The following is a 21,878-nucleotide window of genomic DNA, read 5'->3' on the forward strand; positions in this document are numbered from 1 at the left end:
TCTCTCCACACATGCTACAGTCCTCTCCTCACCCATGCTACAGTCCTCTCCCCACATATGCTACAGTCCTCTCCCCACACATGCTACAGTCCTCTCCCCACACATGCTACAGTCTACTCCCCACACATGCTACAGTAATCTCCCCACATATGCTACAGTCCTCTCCCCACATATGCTACAGTCCTCTCCCACACATGCTACAGTCCTCTCCCCACACATGCTACAGTCTACTCCCCACACATGCTACAGTCCTCTCCCCCCACATGCTACAATCTTCTCCCCACACATGCTACAGTCCTCTCCCCCCACATGCTACAATCCTCTCCCCACACATGCTACAGTCCTCTCCCACACATGCTACAGTCCTCTCCCCACACATGCTACAGTCCTCTCCCACACATGCTACAGTCCTCTCCCCACACATGATCCAGTCCTCTCCCCACATATGCTACAGTCCTCTCCCACACATGCTACAGTCCTCTCCCCACACATGCTACAATCCTCTCCCCACACATGCTACAGTCCTCTCCCCCCACATGCTACAATCCTCTCCCCACACATGCTACAGTCCTCTCCCCCCACATGCTACAATCCTCTCCCCACACATGCTACAGTCCTCTCCCACACATGCTACAGTCCTCTCCCCACACATGCTACAGTTCTCTCCCACACATGCTACAGTCCTCTCCCCACATATGCTACAGTCCTCGCCACACACATGCTACAGTCCTCTCCCCACATATGCTACAGTCCCCTCTCCACACATAATACAGTCCTCTCCCCACACATGCTACAGTCCTCTCTCCACACATGCTACAGTCCTCGCCACACACATGCTACAGTCCTCTCCCCACATATGCTACAGTCCTCTCCCCACACATGCTACAGTCCTCTCCCACACATGCTACAGTCCTCTCCCACACATGTTACAGTCCTCTCCCCACACATGCTACAGTCCTCTCCCAACACATGCTACAGTCTACTCCCAACATATGCTACAATCCTCTCCCCACACATGCTACAGTCCTCTCCCCCCACATGCTACAATCCTCTCCCCACACATGCTACAGTCCTCTCCCCCACACATGCTACAGTCCTCTCCCACACATGCTACAGTCCCCTCCTCCACACATGCTACAGTCCTCTCCCACACATGCTACAGTCCTCTCCCACACATGCTACAGTCCCCTCCTCCACACATGCTACAGTCCTCTCCCACACATGCTACAGTCCCCTCCTCCACACATGCTACAGTCCTCTCCCACACATGCTACAGTCCTCTCCCACACATGCTACAGTCCTCTCCCACACATGCTACAGTCCTCTCCCCACACATGCTACAGTCCTCTCCCCACACATGCTACAGTCCTCTCCCACACATGCTACAGTCCCCTCCTCCACACATGCTACAGTCCTCTCCCACACATGCTACAGTCCCCTCCTCCACACATGCTACAGTCCTCTCCCACACATGCTACAGTCCTCTCCCACACATGCTACAGTCCTCTCCCACACATGCTACAGTCCTCTCCCCACACATGCTACAGTCCTCTCCCACACATGCTACAGTCCCCTCCTCCACACATGCTACAGTCCTCTCCCCACACATGCTACAGTTCTCTCCCACACATGCTACAGTCCTCTCCCACACATGATCCAGTCCTCTCCCCACATATGCTACAGTCCTCTCCCCACACATGCTACAGTCCTCTCCCCACACATGCTACAGTCCTCTCCCCACACATGATCCAGTCCTCTCCCCACACATGCTACAGTCCTCTCCCACACATGCTACAGTCCTCTCCCAACATATGCTACAGTCCTCTCCCCACATATGCTACAGTCCTCTCCCCACACATGCTACAGTCCTCTCCCCACACATGCTACAGTCCTCTCCCCACACATGATCCAGTCCTCTCCCCACACATGCTACAGTCCTCTCCCCACACATGATCCAGTCCTCTCCCCACATATGCTACAGTCCTCTCCCCACACATGCTACAGTCCTCTCCCCACACATGCTACAGTCCTCTCCCCACACATGCTACAGTCCTCTCCCCACACATGCTACAGTCCTCTCCCCACACATGATCCAGTCCTCTCCCACACATGCTACAGTCCTCTCTCCACACATGCTACAGTCCTCTCCCCACACATGCTACAGTCCTCTCCCACACATGCTACAGTCCTCTCCCAACATATGCTACAGTCCTCTCCCCACATATGCTACAGTCCTCTCCCCACACATGCTACAGTCCTCTCCCCACACATGCTACAGTCCTCTCCCCACACATGATCCAGTCCTCTCCCCACACATGCTACAGTCCTCTCCCCACACATGCTACAGTCCTCTCCCCACACATGCTACAGTCCTCTCCCCACACATGATCCAGTCCTCTCCCCACACATGCTACAGTCCTCGCCACACACATGCTACAGTCCTCGCCACACACATGCTACAGTCCTCTCCCACACATGCTACAGTCCTCTCCTCCACACATGCTACAGTCCTCTCCCCACACATGCTACGGTCATCTCTCCACACATGCTACAGTCCTCTCCCCACACATGCTACAGTCCTCTCCCCACACATGCTACAGTCCTCTCCCACACATGATCCAGTCCTCTCCCCACACATGCTACAGTCCTCTCCCCACACATGCTACAGTCCTCTCCCCACACATGCTACAGTCCTCTCCCCACACATGCTACAGTCCTCTCCCCACACATGCTACAGTCCTCTCCCCACACGTGCTACAGCCCTCTCCCCACACATGCTACAGTCTACTCCCCACACATGCTACAGTCTACTCCCCACACATGCTACAGTCCCCTCCTCCACACATGCTACAGTCCTCTCCCCACACATGCTACAGTCCTCTCCCCACACATGCTACAGTCTACTCCCCACACATGCTACAGTCCTCTCCCCACACATGCTACAATCCTCTCCCCACACATGCTACAATCCTCTCCCCACACATGCTACAGTCCTCTCCCACACATGATCCAGTCCTCTCCCCACACATGCTACAGTCCTCTCCCCACACATGCTACAGTCCTCTCCCCACACATGCTACAGTCCTCTCCCCACACATGCTACAGTCTACTCCCCACACATGCTACGGTCCTCTCCCCACACATGCTACAGTCTACTCCCCACACATGCTACGGTCCTCTCTCCACACATGCTACAGTCCTCTCCCCACACATGCTACAGTCCTCTCCCCACACATGCTACAGTCCTCTCCCACACATGATCCAGTCCTCTCCCCACACATGCTACAGTCCTCTCCCCACACATGCTACAGTCCTCTCCCCACACATGCTACAATCCTTTCCCCACAGATGCTACAGTCCTCTCCCCACACATGCTACAGTCCTCTCCCCACAAACTGCTCCATTCCACCAATGCATCTCTACTTACACCCTTTCAACACCTCACATCTGATACCTTTATCACACTGCTTCAGCCTCTCAGAATATCTCTTTGGGGTCCCTTCCTTGGGTGGTCGTAGCACACATGCTCCTTGGTGTCCCTCGTGCCCACCCAGTGCCCGCCCGTATGCCCACTCACCGATCCGAATGTGCGTTCTCCCATCATAGACCAGCCATTCGTACACCTCGTCACTGAAGCAGAGAACATTGTGCTTTGTACACAGATCTGCGATCAGCTGCAGCTCCTTCCTGGTAAACACCTACAAGGAAGGAAAGGGGTAGAGGTGAGGGGCTGCTGAGGGAAGGGATACGGGCGATAAAGCTGCTGAGGGAAGGAAGTAGAGTGTTGCAGAGTGGAGTGGCATAGAGTGAAAGAGAGTGCCGTGGAGTGGAGTGGCAAAGAGAGGAGTAGAGTGTTGCAGAGGTGAACGGGCAGCTGAGAGAAAGGGTAGCTGTGAGGGGGCTGCTGAGGGAAGGGGGAGAAGTGAGAAAGCTGCTGAGGGAAGGGATAGAGGTGAGGGGGCTGCTGAGGTAAGGGATAGAGTTGAGGGGGTTGCTGAGGGAAGGGATACAGGTGAGGGGGCTGCTGTGGGAAGGGATAGAGGTGAGGGGGCTGCTGAGGGAAGGGGTAGATGGAAGGGATAGAGGTGAGGGGGCTGCTGAGGGAAGGGATAGAGGTGAGGGGGCTGCTGAGGGAAGGGGTAGAGGGAAGGGATAGAGGTGAGAGGGCTGCTGAGGGAAGGGATAGAGGTGAGGGGCTGCTGAGGGAAGGGGTAGAGGGAAGGGATAGAGGTGAGAGGGATGCTGAGAAAAGGGGTAGCGGTGAAAGGGCTGTGGAGGGCTGCTGAGGGAAGGTGTAGAGGTGAGGGGGCTGCTGAGGGAAGGGGTAGAGGTGAGAAGGGTGCTGAGGGAAGGGATAGAGGTGAGACGGCTGCTTAGAAAAGGGGTAGAGGTGAGACGGCTGCTGAGGGAAGGGATAGAGTTGAGGGGGTTGCTGAGGGAAGGAATACAGGTGAGGGGGCTGCTGAGGGAAGGGGTAGAGGGAAGGGATAGAGGTGAGAGGGCTGCTGTGGGAAGGGATAGAGGTGAGGGGGCTGCTGAGGGAAGGGGTAGATGGAAGGGATAGAGGTGAGGGGGCTGCTGAGGGAAGGGGTAGAGGGAAGGGATAGAGGTGAGAGGGCTGCTGAGGGAAGGGATAGAGGTGAGGGGGCTGCTGAGGGAAGGGGTAGAGTGAAGGGATAGAGGTGAGAGGGATGCTGAGAAAAGGGGTAGCGGTGAAAGGGCTGTGGAGGGCTGCTGAGGGAAGGTGTAGAGGTGAGGGGGCTGCTGAGGGAAGGGGTAGAGGTGAGAAGGGTGCTGAGGGAAGGGATAGAGGTGAGACGGCTGCTTAGAAAAGGGGTAGAGGTGAGACGGCTGCTGAGGGAAGGGATAGAGTTGAGGGGGTTGCTGAGGGAAGGGATACAGGTGAGGGGGCTGCTGAGGGAAGGGGTAGAGGGAAGGGATAGAGGTGAGAGGGCTGCTGTGGGAAGGGATAGAGGTGAGGGGGCTGCTGAGGGAAGGGGTAGATGGAAGGGATAGAGGTGAGGGGGCTGCTGAGGGAAGGGGTAGAGGGAAGGGATAGAGGTGAGAGGGCTGCTGAGGGAAGGGATAGAGGTGAGGGGGCTGCTGAGGGAAGGGGTAGAGGGAAGGGATAGAGGTGAGAGGGCTGCTGAGAAAAGGGGTAGCGGTGAAAGGGCTGTGGAGGGCTGCTGAGGGAAGGTGTAGAGGTGAGGGGGCTGCTGAGGGAAGGGATAGAGGTGAGACGGCTGCTTAGAAAAGGGGTAGAGGTGAGACGGCTGCTGAGGGAAGGGGTAGAGGTGAGAAGGGTGCTGAGGGAAGAGATAGAGGTGAGACGGCTGCTGAGGGAAGGTGTAGAGGTGAGAGGGCTGCTGAGGGAAGGGATAGAGGTGAGACGGCTGCTGAGTGAAGGGATAGAGGTGAGAGGGCTGCTGAGAAAAGGGGTAGAGGTGAGGGGGCTACTGAGGGAAGGGATAGAGGTAAGAGAGCTGCTGCGGGAAGGGATAGAGGTGAGAGGGCTGCTGAGAAAAGGGGTAGAGGTGAGGGGGCTGCTGAGGGAAGGGATAGAGGTGAGAGGGCTGCTGAGGGAAAGGATAGAGTTGAGAGGGCTGCTGAGAAAAGGGGCAGAGGTGAGGGGACTACTGAGGGAAGGGATAGAGGTGAGTGGGCTGCTGAGGGCTGCTGAGGGAAGGGGTAGAGATGCGAGGGCTGCTGAGGGAAGGGGTAGAGGTGAGAGGGCTGCTGAGGGAAGGGATAGAGGTGAGAGGGCTGCTGAGGGCTGCTGAGGGCAGGGGTAGAGGTGCGAGGGCTGCTGAGGGAAGGGGTAGAGGTGAGGGAGCTGCTGAGGGAAGGGGTACATGTGAGACGGCTGCTGAGGGAAGAGTAGAGGTGAGAGGGTTGCTGAGGGAAGGGGTAGAGGTGAGGGGGCTGCTGAGGGAAGGGGTAGAGGTGCGAGGGCTGCTGAGGGAAGGGGTAGAGGTGAGGGAGCTGCTGAGGGAAGGGGTACATGTGAGAGGGCTGCTGAGGGAAGAGTAGAGGTGAGAGGGTTGCTGAGGGAAGGGGTAGAGGTGGGAGGGCTGCTGAGGGAAGGGGTAGAGGTGAGGGAGCTGCTGAGGGAAGGGGTACATGTGAGAGGGCTGCTGAGGGAAGAGTAGAGGTGGGAGGGCTGCTGAGGGAAGGGGTAGAGGTGAGGGGGCTGCTGAGGGGAGGGGTAGAGGTGGGAGGGCTGCTGAGGGGAGGGGTAGAGGTGAGATGGCTGCTGAGGGAAGGGATACAGGTGAGGGGGCTGCTGAGGGAAGGGGTAGAGGTGGGAGGGATGCTGAGGGAAGGGGTAGAGGTGGGAGGGCTGCTGAGGGAAGGAAGTAAAGTGTCATAGAGTGGAGTGGCAGAGGGTGGAGTGGTAAAGAGTAGAGTGGAAGAAAGTTGAGGGTAGTAGATTGTTGTAGAGTGGAGTGTCAAGAGTGAAGTGGCATAGACCAGAATGGCATGGAATGTCCCAGAGTGGAGGTGGCATTGAGTTTCATACAGTGAAGTGTCATAAAGTTGGGTTGCTGTAAGTGGAGTAATGTCAACTGGATTAGAGTGTCATGGAGCTGAGTAGAATGTCGTGGAGTGGAGTAGAGTGTTTTGGAGTGGTGTGGAGTCAAAAGCGTAGAGTGAAGTGGCATAGAATGGAGTGGCATGGAGTGTAGTGGCATGGTGTAGAGTTGAGCGCTGTAGGGTGCAATAAGAGTGTACCAGAGTGGAGTGGCGTAGAGTGAAGTGGCATAGAATGGTGTAGAGTGGTGTAGAATGTCAGAGTGGACTGGCACAGACTGCCGAAGACAGGAGTGGCATACAATATCGAAGAACAGAGTGACATAGAGTGGAGTTGTGTCAGAGTGGAGAGGCATAGAGTGTAGTAGAGTGTTGTGGAGTGGCATAGAGTGGATTGTTGTAGGGTCGAGTACAGTTTTGTGGAATGGCATAAAGTGAAGTGGCATAGAGTAGTGTGGAGTGGCGTAGAATGGTAGGGAGTGTTGTAGAGTGGAGTGGTGTAGACTGTCGATGAGTGAAGTGGCATTGAGGGGCATAGAGTAGAGTAGAGTATGCCAGAGAGGAGTGGAGTAGAGTGTTGCAGAGTGGAATGGCATAGAATTGAGAAGCATATAGTGAGTGGCATTGAATGAGTGGCATAGAGTTGTGGAGCGCAGTAGAGTGAAGCATTGTAGAGTGGAGCGGCATAAAATAGAATGAAGTAAAGTGGAGAGTCATAGAGCGGAGTAGAGTGCCGTACTGTGGCATAGAGTGGAGTAGCGTAGATTGGAAAAAAGTGGTGTTGCATAAAGTATAGTAGATTGGAGTGTTGCAGAATGTCAGAGGTAGTACAGTGTTGTAGAGTGTAGTAGAGTGTTGTGGAGTGCCAGAGTGGAGTGGTGTAGAGTGCTGAAAAGTGGAGTGTAATAGAGTGGAATGGGGTACAGTAGAGTGGCATAAAGTGGAGTAGAGTGTCTTAGAGTGGAGTGGCATACAGTGGAGTGGCATAAAGTGGAGTAGAGTGTCTTAGAGTGGAGTGGCATGCAGTGGAGTGGCATAAAGTGGAGTAGAGTGTCTTAGAGTGGAGTGGCATACAGTAGAGTGGCATAAGGTGGAGTAGAGTGTCTTAGAGTGGAGTGGCATACAGTGGAGTGGCATAAAGTGGAGTAGAGTGTCTTAGAGTGGAGTGGCATACAGTGGAGTAGCATAAAGTGGAGTAGAGTGTCTTAGAGTGGAGTGGCATACAGTGGAGTGGCATAAAGTGGAGTAGAGTGTCTTAGAGTGGAGTGGCATACAGTGGAGTGGCATAAAGTGGAGTAGAGTGTCTTAGAGTGGAGTGGCATACAGTGGAGTGGCATAAAGTGGAGTAGAGTGTCTTAGAGTGGAGTGGCATACAGTGGAGTGGCATAAAGTGGAGTAGAGTGTCTTAGAGTGGAGTGGCATACAGTGGAGTGGCATAAAGTGGAGTAGAGTGTCTTAGAGTGGAGGGGCATACAGTAGAGTGGCATAAGGTGGAGTAGAGTGTCTTAGAGTGGAGTGGCATACAGTGGAGTGGCATAAAGTGGAGTAGAGTGTCTTATGGTGGAGTGGCATACAGTAGAGTGGCATAAGGTGGAGTAGAGTGTCTTAGAGTGGAGTGGCATACAGTGGAGTGGCATAAAGTGGACTAGAGTGTCAGAGTGGAGTACAGTTCTGTGGAGTAGAGTATCTTAGAGTGGAGTGGCATACAGTGGAGTGGCATAAAGTGGAGTAGAGTGTCTTAGAGTGGAGGGGCATACAGTGGAGTGGCATAAAGTGGAGTAGAGTGTCTTAGAGTGGAGTGGCATACAGTGGAGTGGCATAAAGTGGAGTAGAGTGTCTTAGAGTGGAGTGGCATGCAGTGGAGTGGCATAAAGTGGAGTAGAGTGTCTTAGAGTGGAGTGGCATACAGTAGAGTGGCATAAGGTGGAGTAGAGTGTCTTAGAGTGGAGTGGCATAAAGTGGAGTAGAGTGTCTTAGAGTGGAGTGGCATACAGTGGAGTAGCATAAAGTGGAGTAGAGTGTCTTAGAGTGGAGTGGCATACAGTGGAGTGGCATAAAGTGGAGTAGAGTGTCTTAGAGTGGAGTGGCATACAGTGGAGTGGCATAAAGTGGAGTAGAGTGTCTTAGAGTGGAGTGGCATACAGTGGAGTGGCATAAAGTGGAGTAGAGTGTCTTAGAGTGGAGTGGCATACAGTGGAGTGGCATAAAGTGGAGTAGAGTGTCTTAGAGTGGAGTGGCATACAGTGGAGTGGCATAAAGTGGAGTAGAGTGTCTTAGAGTGGAGGGGCATACAGTAGAGTGGCATAAGGTGGAGTAGAGTGTCTTAGAGTGGAGTGGCATACAGTGGAGTGGCATAAAGTGGAGTAGAGTGTCTTATGGTGGAGTGGCATACAGTAGAGTGGCATAAGGTGGAGTAGAGTGTCTTAGAGTGGAGTGGCATACAGTGGAGTGGCATAAAGTGGACTAGAGTGTCAGAGTGGAGTACAGTTCTGTGGAGTAGAGTATCTTAGAGTGGAGTGGCATACAGTGGAGTGGCATAAAGTGGAGTAGAGTGTCTTAGAGTGGAGGGGCATACAGTGGAGTGGCATAAAGTGGAGTAGAGTGTCTTAGAGTGGAGTGGCATACAGTAGAGTGGCATAAGGTGGAGTAGAGTGTCTTAGAGTGGAGTGGCATACAGTGGAGTGGCATAAAGTGGAGTAGAGTGTCTTAGGGTGGAGTGGCATACAGTAGAGTGGCATAAGGTGGAGTAGAGTGTCTTAGAGTGGAGTGGCATACAGTGGAGTGGCATAAAGTGGACTAGAGTGTCAGAGTGGAGTACAGTTCTGTGGAGTAGAGTATCTTAGAGTGGAGTGGCATACAGTGGAGTGGCATAAAGTGGAGTAGAGTGTCTTAGAGTGAAGGGGCATACAGTGGAGTGGCATAAAGTGGAATAGAGTGATAGAGTGGAGTACAGTTCCGTGGAGTAGAGTATTGTAGAGTGCAGTAAAAGTTTGTGGAATGGCACAGAATGAAGTAACGTGGAGTTGAGTGTCGTAGAGTGGAGTGTCAGAGAAGAGTTGTGTAGAATGTAGTGGCATAGAGTTGAACAGAGTGTTGTAGAGTGGAGTCTCATGGAACGGAGTAGAGTGTAGTAGAGTATTGTAGAGTAGAGTGATGCAGAGTGGAGATAAGTGGCATGGAATGGCATAAAGTGAAGTGGCATAGAGTGGAGTAGCGTAGATTGGAAAAAAGTGGTGTTGCATAAAGTATAGTAGATTGGAGTGTTGCAGAATGTCAGGGTAGTACAGTGTTGTAGAGTGTAGTAGAGTGTTGTGGAGTGTCAGAGTGGATTGTTGTAGAGTGCAATGCTGTAGAGTGGAGTGACATAGAGTGCCAGAGTGGAGTGGTGTAGAGTGCTGAAAAGTGGAGTGTAATAGAGTGGAATGGGGTACAGTAGAGTGGCATAAAGTGGAGTAGAGTGTCTTAGAGTGGAGTGGCATACAGTGGAGTGGCATAAAGTGGAGTAGAGTGTCTTAGGGTGGAGTGGCATACAGTGGAGTGGCATAAAGTGGAGTAGAGTGTCTTAGAGTGGAGTGGCATACAGTGGAGTGGCATAAAGTGGAGTAGAGTGTCTTAGAGTGGAGTGGCATGCAGTGGAGTGGCATAAAGTGGAGTAGAGTGTCTTAGAGTGGAGTGGCATACAGTGGAGTGGCATAAAGTGGAGTAGAGTGTCTTAGAGTGGAGTGGCATACAGTGGAGTGGCATAAAGTGGAGTAGAGTGTCTTAGAGTGGAGTGGCATACAGTGGAGTGGCATACAGTGGAGTAGAGTGTCTTAGAGTGGAGTGGCATACAGTGGAGTGGCATACAGTGGAGTAGAGTGTCTTAGAGTGGAGTGGCATACAGTGGAGTGGCATAAAGTGGACTAGAGTGTCAGAGTGGAGTACAGTTCTGTGGAGTAGAGTATCTTAGAGTGGAGTGGCATACAGTGGAGTGGCATAAAGTGGAGTAGAGTGTCTTAGAGTGAAGGGGCATACAGTGGAGTGGCATAAAGTGGAATAGAGTGATAGAGTGGAGTACAGTTCCGTGGAGTAGAGTATTGTAGAGTGCAGTAAAAGTTTGTGGAATGGCACAGAATGAAGTAACGTGGAGTTGAGTGTCGTAGAGTGGAGTGTCAGAGAAGTGTTGTGTAGAATGTAGTGGCATAGAGTTGAACAGAGTGTTGTAGAGTGGAGTCTCATGGAACGGAGTAGCGTGTAGTAGAGTATTGTAGAGTAGAGTGATGCAGAGTGGAGATAAGTGGCATGGAATGGCATAAAGTGAAGTGGCATAGAGTGGAGTAGCGTAGATTGGAAAAAAGTGGTGTTGCATAAAGTATAGTAGATTGGAGTGTTGCAGAATGTCAGGGTAGTACAGTGTTGTAGAGTGTAGTAGAGTGTTGTGGAGTGTCAGAGTGGATTGTTGTAGAGTGCAATGCTGTAGAGTGGAGTGACATAGAGTGCCAGAGTGGAGTGGTGTAGAGTGCTGAAAAGTGGAGTGTAATAGAGTGGAATGGGGTACAGTAGAGTGGCATAAAGTGGAGTAGAGTGTCTTAGAGTGGAGTGGCATACAGTGGAGTGGCATAAAGTGGAGTAGAGTGTCTTAGGGTGGAGTGGCATACAGTGGAGTGGCATAAAGTGGAGTAGAGTGTCTTAGAGTGGAGTGGCATACAGTGGAGTGGCATAAAGTGGAGTAGAGTGTCTTAGAGTGGAGTGGCATGCAGTGGAGTGGCATAAAGTGGAGTAGAGTGTCTTAGAGTGGAGTGGCATAAAGTGGAGTAGAGTGTCTTAGAGTGGAGTGGCATACAGTGGAGTGGCATAAAGTGGAGTAGAGTGTCTTAGAGTGGAGTGGCATACAGTGGAGTGGCATACAGTGGAGTAGAGTGTCTTAGAGTGGAGTGGCATACAGTGGAGTGGCATACAGTGGAGTAGAGTGTCTTAGAGTGGAGTGGCATACAGTGGAGTGGCATAAAGTGGAGTAGAGTGTCTTAGAGTGGAGTGGCATGCAGTGGAGTGGCATAAAGTGGAGTAGAGTGTCTTAGAGTGGAGTGGCATACAGTGGAGTGGCATAAAGTGGAGTAGAGTGTCTTAGGGTGGAGTGGCATACAGTGGAGTGGCATAAAGTGGAGTAGAGTGTCTTAGAGTGGAGTGGCATACAGTGGAGTGGCATAAAGTGGAGTAGAGTGTCTTAGAGTGGAGTGGCATGCAGTGGAGTGGCATAAAGTGGAGTAGAGTGTCTTAGAGTGGAGTGGCATACAGTGGAGTGGCATACAGTGGAGTAGAGTGTCTTAGAGTGGAGTGGCATACAGTGGAGTGGCATAAAGTGGACTAGAGTGTCAGAGTGGAGTACAGTTCTGTGGAGTAGAGTATCTTAGAGTGGAGTGGCATACAGTGGAGTGGCATAAAGTGGAGTAGAGTGTCTTAGAGTGAAGGGGCATACAGTGGAGTGGCATAAAGTGGAATAGAGTGATAGAGTGGAGTACAGTTCCGTGGAGTAGAGTATTGTAGAGTGCAGTAAAAGTTTGTGGAATGGCACAGAATGAAGTAACGTGGAGTTGAGTGTCGTAGAGTGGAGTGTCAGAGAAGAGTTATGTAGAATGTAGTGGCATAGAGTTGAACAGAGTGTTGTAGAGTGGAGTCTCATGGAACGGAGTAGAGTGTAGTAGAGTATTGTAGAGTAGAGTGATGCAGAGTGGAGATAAGTGGCATGGAATGGCATAAAGTGAAGTGGCATAGAGTGGAGTAGCGTAGATTGGAAAAAAGTGGTGTTGCATAAAGTATAGTAGATTGGAGTGTTGCAGAATGTCAGGGTAGTACAGTGTTGTAGAGTGTAGTAGAGTGTTGTGGAGTGTCAGAGTGGATTGTTGTAGAGTGCAATGCTGTAGAGTGGAGTGACATAGAGTGCCAGAGTGGAGTGGTGTAGAGTGCTGAAAAGTGGAGTGTAATAGAGTGGAATGGGGTACAGTAGAGTGGCATAAAGTGGAGTAGAGTGTCTTAGAGTGGAGTGGCATACAGTGGAGTGGCATAAAGTGGAGTAGAGTGTCTTAGGGTGGAGTGGCATACAGTGGAGTGGCATAAAGTGGAGTAGAGTGTCTTAGAGTGGAGTGGCATACAGTGGAGTGGCATAAAGTGGAGTAGAGTGTCTTAGAGTGGAGTGGCATGCAGTGGAGTGGCATAAAGTGGAGTAGAGTGTCTTAGAGTGGAGTGGCATAAAGTGGAGTAGAGTGTCTTAGAGTGGAGTGGCATACAGTGGAGTGGCATAAAGTGGAGTAGAGTGTCTTAGAGTGGAGTGGCATACAGTGGAGTGGCATACAGTGGAGTAGAGTGTCTTAGAGTGGAGTGGCATACAGTGGAGTGGCATACAGTGGAGTAGAGTGTCTTAGAGTGGAGTGGCATACAGTGGAGTGGCATAAAGTGGAGTAGAGTGTCTTAGAGTGGAGTGGCATGCAGTGGAGTGGCATAAAGTGGAGTAGAGTGTCTTAGAGTGGAGTGGCATACAGTGGAGTGGCATAAAGTGGAGTAGAGTGTCTTAGGGTGGAGTGGCATACAGTGGAGTGGCATAAAGTGGAGTAGAGTGTCTTAGAGTGGAGTGGCATACAGTGGAGTGGCATAAAGTGGAGTAGAGTGTCTTAGAGTGGAGTGGCATGCAGTGGAGTGGCATAAAGTGGAGTAGAGTGTCTTAGAGTGGAGTGGCATACAGTGGAGTGGCATACAGTGGAGTAGAGTGTCTTAGAGTGGAGTGGCATACAGTGGAGTGGCATAAAGTGGACTAGAGTGTCAGAGTGGAGTACAGTTCTGTGGAGTAGAGTATCTTAGAGTGGAGTGGCATACAGTGGAGTGGCATAAAGTGGAGTAGAGTGTCTTAGAGTGAAGGGGCATACAGTGGAGTGGCATAAAGTGGAATAGAGTGATAGAGTGGAGTACAGTTCCGTGGAGTAGAGTATTGTAGAGTGCAGTAAAAGTTTGTGGAATGGCACAGAATGAAGTAACGTGGAGTTGAGTGTCGTAGAGTGGAGTGTCAGAGAAGAGTTATGTAGAATGTAGTGGCATAGAGTTGAACAGAGTGTTGTAGAGTGGAGTCTCATGGAACGGAGTAGAGTGTAGTAGAGTATTGTAGAGTAGAGTGATGCAGAGTGGAGATAAGTGGCATGGAATGGCATAAAGTGAAGTGGCATAGAGTGGAGTAGCGTAGATTGGAAAAAAGTGGTGTTGCATAAAGTATAGTAGATTGGAGTGTTGCAGAATGTCAGGGTAGTACAGTGTTGTAGAGTGTAGTAGAGTGTTGTGGAGTGTCAGAGTGGATTGTTGTAGAGTGCAATGCTGTAGAGTGGAGTGACATAGAGTGCCAGAGTGGAGTGGTGTAGAGTGCTGAAAAGTGGAGTGTAATAGAGTGGAATGGGGTACAGTAGAGTGGCATAAAGTGGAGTAGAGTGTCTTAGAGTGGAGTGGCATACAGTGGAGTGGCATAAAGTGGAGTAGAGTGTCTTAGGGTGGAGTGGCATACAGTGGAGTGGCATAAAGTGGAGTAGAGTGTCTTAGAGTGGAGTGGCATACAGTGGAGTGGCATAAAGTGGAGTAGAGTGTCTTAGAGTGGAGTGGCATGCAGTGGAGTGGCATAAAGTGGAGTAGAGTGTCTTAGAGTGGAGTGGCATAAAGTGGAGTAGAGTGTCTTAGAGTGGAGTGGCATACAGTGGAGTGGCATAAAGTGGAGTAGAGTGTCTTAGAGTGGAGTGGCATACAGTGGAGTGGCATACAGTGGAGTAGAGTGTCTTAGAGTGGAGTGGCATACAGTGGAGTGGCATACAGTGGAGTAGAGTGTCTTAGAGTGGAGTGGCATACAGTGGAGTGGCATAAAGTGGAGTAGAGTGTCTTAGAGTGGAGTGGCATGCAGTGGAGTGGCATAAAGTGGAGTAGAGTGTCTTAGAGTGGAGTGGCATACAGTGGAGTGGCATAAAGTGGAGTAGAGTGTCTTAGGGTGGAGTGGCATACAGTGGAGTGGCATAAAGTGGAGTAGAGTGTCTTAGAGTGGAGTGGCATACAGTGGAGTGGCATAAAGTGGAGTAGAGTGTCTTAGAGTGGAGTGGCATGCAGTGGAGTGGCATAAAGTGGAGTAGAGTGTCTTAGAGTGGAGTGGCATACAGTGGAGTGGCATACAGTGGAGTAGAGTGTCTTAGAGTGGAGTGGCATACAGTGGAGTGGCATACAGTGGAGTAGAGTGTCTTAGAGTGGAGTGGCATACAGTGGAGTGGCATAAAGTGGACTAGAGTGTCAGAGTGGAGTACAGTTCTGTGGAGTAGAGTATCTTAGAGTGGAGTGGCATACAGTGGAGTGGCATAAAGTGGAGTAGAGTGTCTTAGAGTGAAGGGGCATACAGTGGAGTGGCATAAAGTGGAATAGAGTGATAGAGTGGAGTACAGTTCCGTGGAGTAGAGTATTGTAGAGTGCAGTAAAAGTTTGTGGAATGGCACAGAATGAAGTAACGTGGAGTTGAGTGTCGTAGAGTGGAGTGTCAGAGAAGAGTTGTGTAGAATGTAGTGGCATAGAGTTGAACAGAGTGTTGTAGAGTGGAGTCTCATGGAACGGAGTAGAGTGTAGTAGAGTATTGTAGAGTAGAGTGATGCAGAGTGGAGATAAGTGGCATGGAATGGCATAAAGTGAAGTGGCATAGAGTGGAGTAGCGTAGATTGGAAAAAAGTGGTGTTGCATAAAGTATAGTAGATTGGAGTGTTGCAGAATGTCAGGGTAGTACAGTGTTGTAGAGTGTAGTAGAGTGTTGTGGAGTGTCAGAGTGGATTGTTGTAGAGTGCAATGCTGTAGAGTGGAGTGACATAGAGTGCCAGAGTGGAGTGGTGTAGAGTGCTGAAAAGTGGAGTGTAATAGAGTGGAATGGGGTACAGTAGAGTGGCATAAAGTGGAGTAGAGTGTCTTAGAGTGGAGTGGCATACAGTGGAGTGGCATAAAGTGGAGTAGAGTGTCTTAGGGTGGAGTGGCATACAGTGGAGTGGCATAAAGTGGAGTAGAGTGTCTTAGAGTGGAGTGGCATACAGTGGAGTGGCATAAAGTGGAGTAGAGTGTCTTAGAGTGGAGTGGCATGCAGTGGAGTGGCATAAAGTGGAGTAGAGTGTCTAAGAGTGGAGTGGCATAAAGTGGAGTAGAGTGTCTTAGAGTGGAGTGGCATACAGTGGAGTGGCATAAAGTGGAGTAGAGTGTCTTAGAGTGGAGTGGCATACAGTGGAGTGGCATACAGTGGAGTAGAGTGTCTTAGAGTGGAGTGGCATACAGTGGAGTGGCATACAGTGGAGTAGAGTGTCTTAGAGTGGAGTGGCATGCAGTGGAGTGGCATAAAGTGGAGTAGAGTGTCTTAGAGTGGAGTGGCATACAGTGGAGTGGCATAAAGTGGAGTAGAGTGTCTTAGAGTGGAATGGCATACAGTGGAGTGGCATAAAGTGGAGTAGAGTGTCTTAGAGTGGAGTGGCATACAGTGGAGTGGCATAAAGTGGAGTAGAGTGTCTTAGAGTGGAATGGCATACAGTGGAGTGGCATAAAGTGGAGTAGAGTGTCTTAGAGTGGAGTGGCATACAGTAGAGTGGCATAAAGTGGAGTAGAGTATCTTAGAGTGGAGTGGCATACAGTGGAGTGGCATAAAGTGGAGTAGAGTGTCTTAGAGTGGAGTGGCATACAGTGGAGTGGCATAACGTGGAGTAGAGTGTCTTAGAGTGGAATGGCATACAGTGGAGTGGCATAAAGTGGAGTAGAGTGTCTTAGAGTGGAGTGGCATACAGTGGAGTGGCATAACGTGGAGTAGAGTGTCTTAGAGTGGAATGGCATACAGTGGAGTGGCATAAAGTGGAGTAGAGTGTCTTAGAGTGGAGTGGCATACAGTAGAGTGGCATAAAGTGGAGTAGAGTATCTTAGAGTGGAGTGGCATACAGTGGAGTGGCATAAAGTGGAGTAGAGTGTCTTAGAGTGGAGTGGCATACAGTGGAGTGGCATAAAGTGGAGTAGAGTGTCTTAGAGTGGAGTGGCATACAGTGGAGTGGCATAAAGTGGACTAGAGTGTCAGAGTGGAGTACAGTTCTGTGGAGTAGAGTATCTTAGAGTGGAGTGGCATACAGTGGAGTGGCATAAAGTGGAGTAGAGTGTCTTAGAGTGGAGGGGCATACAGTGGAGTGGCATAAAGTGGAATAGAGTGATAGAGTGGAGTACAGTTCCGTGGAGTAGAGTATTGTAGAGTGCAGTAAAAGTTTGTGGAATGGCACAGAATGAAGTAACGTGGAGTTGAGTGTCATAGAGTGGAGTGTCAGAGAAGAGTTGCGTAGAATGTAGGGGCATAGAGTTGAACAGAGTGTTGTAGAGTGGAGTCTCATGGAACGGAGTAGAGTGTAGTAGAGTCTTGTAGAGTAGAGTGATGCAGAGTGGAGATAAGTGACATGGAATGGCATAAAGTGAAGTGGCATAGAGTGTAGTAGAGTATCGTAGAATGTCATAGAGGGAAGTAGAGTGCCAAACAGTGGAGTGGCGTAGAGTGGATTATTGTAGAGTGAATGGCAAAGAGTTGAGCGGAATAGACTGTCACAGAGTGGAGTGTCATGAAGCGGAGTGGTGTAGGCTGCAGTGGAGTAGAGCGTCAGAGTGGAGTAGTGTGTCTTGGAGTAAATGTAAGTGCCAGCATTTGTAAAGCGCACAGCTACCTCCGACAGAGGTGTCCCGGCGCTGGGGGCCCTCGGTAAGATTAAGCAAGCTATTGCCCAGAGTCACATGGTGCCGCCGGAGCCAGGGATCGAACCGTGAACCCTGTGGTCCGGAGTCAGGCACCCTGGCCGCTGCGCCACACCTCTTCCACTCTTTTACAGAGAGTCTTAGAAAGGATAGGAGAGTCATAGAGTGGAGCAAAGTAGTGTGCAGTGGTGTAGAGTGGAGTGGATAGAATGTCATATAGTGGAGTGGAGTGGAATAGAATGTCATGTAGTGGAGTGGAGTGGTGTGTAGTGGAGTAGCTTAGTGTGGAATAAAGTGGAGTTGAGTAGAGTGTTGTAGAGTGGAGCAGCGTACAGTAGAGTGAGGTAAAGTAGAGTGGCATAGAGTGGAGTGGAGTAGAGTGTCTTATAATGGAAAAGAGTGTTGAGTAGTAGAATACAGTAGAGTAGATTGTCGTGGAGTGGCGTAGAGTGGAGTAGAGTGTCTTAGAGTGGAGTGGCATACAGTAGAGTGGCATAAAGTGGAGTAGAGTATCTTAGAGTGGAGTGGCATACAGTGGAGTGGCATAAAGTGGAGTAGAGTGTCTTAGAGTGGAGTGGCATACAGTGGAGTGGCATAACGTGGAGTAGAGTGTCTTAGAGTGGAATGGCATACAGTGGAGTGGCATAAAGTGGAGTAGAGTGTCTTAGAGTGGAGTGGCATACAGTGGAGTGGCATAACGTGGAGTAGAGTGTCTTAGAGTGGAATGGCATACAGTGGAGTGGCATAAAGTGGAGTAGAGTGTCTTAGAGTGGAGTGGCATACAGTAGAGTGGCATAAAGTGGAGTAGAGTATCTTAGAGTGGAGTGGCATACAGTGGAGTGGCATAAAGTGGAGTAGAGTGTCTTAGAGTGGAGTGGCATACAGTGGAGTGGCATAAAGTGGAGTAGAGTGTCTTAGAGTGGAGTGGCATACAGTGGAGTGGCATAAAGTGGACTAGAGTGTCAGAGTGGAGTACAGTTCTGTGGAGTAGAGTATCTTAGAGTGGAGTGGCATACAGTGGAGTGGCATAAAGTGGAGTAGAGTGTCTTAGAGTGGAGTGGCATACAGTGGAGTGGCATAAAGTGGAATAGAGTGATAGAGTGGAGTACAGTTCCGTGGAGTAGAGTATTGTAGAGTGCAGTAAAAGTTTGTGGAATGGCACAGAATGAAGTAACGTGGAGTTGAGTGTCATAGAGTGGAGTGTCAGAGAAGAGTTGCGTAGAATGTAGGGGCATAGAGTTGAACAGAGTGTTGTAGAGTGGAGTCTCATGGAACGGAGTAGAGTGTAGTAGAGTCTTGTAGAGTAGAGTGATGCAGAGTGGAGATAAGTGACATGGAATGGCATAAAGTGAAGTGGCATAGAGTGTAGTAGAGTATCGTAGAATGTCATAGAGGGAAGTAGAGTGCCAAACAGTGGAGTGGCGTAGAGTGGATTATTGTAGAGTGAATGGCAAAGAGTTGAGCGGAATAGACTGTCACAGAGTGGAGTGTCATGAAGCGGAGTGGTGTAGGCTGCAGTGGAGTAGAGCGTCAGAGTGGAGTAGTGTGTCTTGGAGTAAATGTAAGTGCCAGCATTTGTAAAGCGCACAGCTACCTCCGACAGAGGTGTCCCGGCGCTGGGGGCCCTCGGTAAGATTAAGCAAGCTATTGCCCAGAGTCACATGGTGCCGCCGGAGCCAGGGATCGAACCGTGAACCCTGTGGTCCGGAGTCAGGCACCCTGGCCGCTGCGCCACACCTCTTCCACTCTTTTACAGAGAGTCTTAGAAAGGATAGGAGAGTCATAGAGTGGAGCAAAGTAGTGTGCAGTGGTGTAGAGTGGAGTGGATAGAATGTCATATAGTGGAGTGGAGTGGAATAGAATGTCATGTAGTGGAGTGGAGTGGTGTGTAGTGGAGTAGCTTAGTGTGGAATAAAGTGGAGTTGAGTAGAGTGTTGTAGAGTGGAGCAGCGTACAGTAGAGTGAGGTAAAGTAGAGTGGCATAGAGTGGAGTGGAGTAGAGTGTCTTATAATGGAAAAGAGTGTTGAGTAGTAGAATACAGTAGAGTAGATTGTCGTGGAGTGGCGTAGAGTGGAGTAAAGTACCGTGGGGTAGCATAGAGTGGAGTAGCATAGACTTAAGTGTCGTAGTGGAATGTCATATAGTGAAGTGGCGTAGAATGGAGTGGCATAAATTGGAGTGGAGTGGAGTGGCATAGAGTGGAATAATGTGGAGTGTCATAGAGAGGAGTAGAGTGCCATAGAGTGGAATGGAATAGAGTGAGGTGGCAGAGAGTGTGGTGGCAGAGAGTTGAGTGTAGCAGGTTGTCGTAGAGTCGAGTGGCGTACAGCGTCCCGGAGTAGAATGTGGAAGAGTGGAGTGGAGTAGAGTGGAGTAGAGTGTCATTGAGTGGAGTGTCATAGAGTGGAATGGAGTAAGTGTAGTGATGAAGAGTGTCAGAATGGAGTAGAGTAGTGTAGACTGGAGTGGTGCAGAGTTATGTGAAGTGGTGTGGAGTAGCATAGAGTGGAGTAGAGTGTTGTGCAGTGGTGTGGTGTAGAGTGGCATAGGGTGGAATGGCATAGACTGTAGTGTAGTGGAGCAGAATTGCCTAGAGTGGAGTAGAGTGTTGTGCAGTGGTGTGGTGTAGAGTGGCATAGGGTGGAATGGCATAGACTGTAGTGTAGTGGAGCAGAATTGCCTAGAGTGGAGTAGAGTGTTGTGCAGTGGTGTGGTGTAGAGTGGCATATGGTGGAATGGCATAGACTGTAGTGTAGTGGAGCAGAATTGCCTAGAGTGGAGTAGAGTGGCGTAAAGTGGAGTAGCGAGGCATGGAGTAGAGAGGCATGAAGTGGAGTGGAGTGGTGTAGAGGCTCATTCACTTTTGAACTCCATCGCTGTTATTTTGGGAATGCTTCAGCACCTACTTGTGGCACCTAATGCATGTGCCTGAAAGTGAGGAATAGAATGAAGTAATGCTATTAGTTAAGAGCACTGAACAAAATAAACCAGCTGTTAGACAGAACATTGCTCCTCACAGGCTTGCAAGAGTGATGAGCTGGTAGTGACAGAGACAAGAAGAGCCAGCCAAGCAGAAAGCTAGGAAGCAGGAAACCTTTTCAAAGAAATACAACACATTTACTGCTGTCGACTAGCACACAAGAAAAACAACTGAAAAAACAAGCATTGGCAAAGATCTATTGGCTCTGGGGTGCGAGCTGCTGTGCTACATAACTTAAATTTCTACGGGTGTTTCTGAGCTTGAAAATGATCACCACGAGAACCATTGGTCCCTGAGGAACAAGACAATGCACTGGCTCAATATGAACCGTGCAATTCCTAACGGAAGAAAAAGCAGGGTGCTGATGGTTCGACGTGTTCCTTGGGTGGGCCCTACAAAGAAATCTGTGGTTGGAGATTGTGTAGTGGTGACCTTTGAGGACCCACATACAGCACGCTATATATGTTCCTGTCCCAACGGGGAAGGTTCTTATGTTATCCCTAGACTCTTGTCCTTTTTCTACCCCCCACCCCCTAAAAAACCTTTGAATGATGGATGGTCACTGGTACAGCGTCATCCTTGGAGGACTTACTCCTCTAATTACCAAGATTCCTTTATGTGCTGGAATGGCCTACCCACCCAGAATAGGTTTGGTAGCCTTGAGGAGGTAGACTGACTTATAAGGCATCCAACGCCCAATGTAGAATTAATGGTCTCTGCAACTTTTATGGCAGGGCCTCTTGTAAGTCCTTCTATAATGACCGACTCCAATCATGGACATATGGAAAGCTATTCAACTCCGACACTAGCACAAACTGATAATGTTGAGGAATGTACAGTTGATAAGACTAGTTCTTTATCCAGGGTACTGATTTTGGACGCAGAATTAAGGTTAGACGATCCACAGCAAGATAGTGTAGCCCCCCCCTTGGTACCATCGGTTCCTAATGTTGAATCTGATCCCCCCGGTACAGAGTCAACCCCACATTTGTTTTTCCTGTCATGGAATATCGCTGGAGTAGGCAAAAATCTGAGAGACCCAGAATGGGCAGATTATGTCGACACCAGCGACTTTTGCCTATTGCAAGAAACTTGGGCACTGGATATTCCACACAGGATGGGATACAAAACTTTTGGCATTAAGGCCACTCAGTCCGCTAGGGGAAGGCCATGCGGGGGATTGATCATATGGCTTAAAATTACTTTAGCCATAAGAGTTGATGTCATAGATACAGGAACCCCCGACATTCTGGCCTTAAAAATTACATCAACTGAAGGGGGTGAATACTACATTATTAATGTCTATAATAGACCGATAGGGTATTCCAAAGCTTCGCCCACCTTGGAAAAGAATGCCCACCTTGGAAATTCTGGATACCTTTTTAAAGAGGGTGGTGGGAGAAATCCCTGTAATATTAGGGGGCGATCTAAATTGCAACTTTGAACCGATCCTTGGGATTTCCGATGTTCTTCAAGAAGAAGACCAAGCATATAACATCCCCCAGCTTGACACCGTGAATTATGTCCCGTGTAGCACTCTGGCGGTTCAATTATTGAGGCTAACAGTTGATCATGGCCTCAGAGCGTGCAATGGTCGCCTTTCGTCAGATCTTATAAAACAACCTACCTTTG

At 49.9% G+C, this 21,878-nt stretch overlaps 1 protein-coding gene across 1 annotated transcript in view; it reads right to left on the reverse strand.

Annotated features, from left to right (window-relative positions):
- Positions 1 to 21,878, reverse strand: part of LOC144761129 (kynurenine--oxoglutarate transaminase 1-like) — a 263,160-nt gene that overhangs the window by 132,558 nt on the left and 108,724 nt on the right. Inside the window, exon 6 of the mRNA XM_078646588.1 lies at positions 3,578 to 3,698. Within this exon, the coding sequence (XP_078502714.1) occupies positions 3,578 to 3,698 (121 nt within the window). The remainder of the gene's footprint in view (positions 1 to 3,577; positions 3,699 to 21,878) is intronic.

The sequence above is a fragment of the Lissotriton helveticus genome, chromosome 5_2, assembly GCF_964261635.1.
Source record: "Lissotriton helveticus chromosome 5_2, aLisHel1.1, whole genome shotgun sequence".
Lineage (NCBI taxonomy): Eukaryota > Metazoa > Chordata > Amphibia > Caudata > Salamandridae > Lissotriton > Lissotriton helveticus.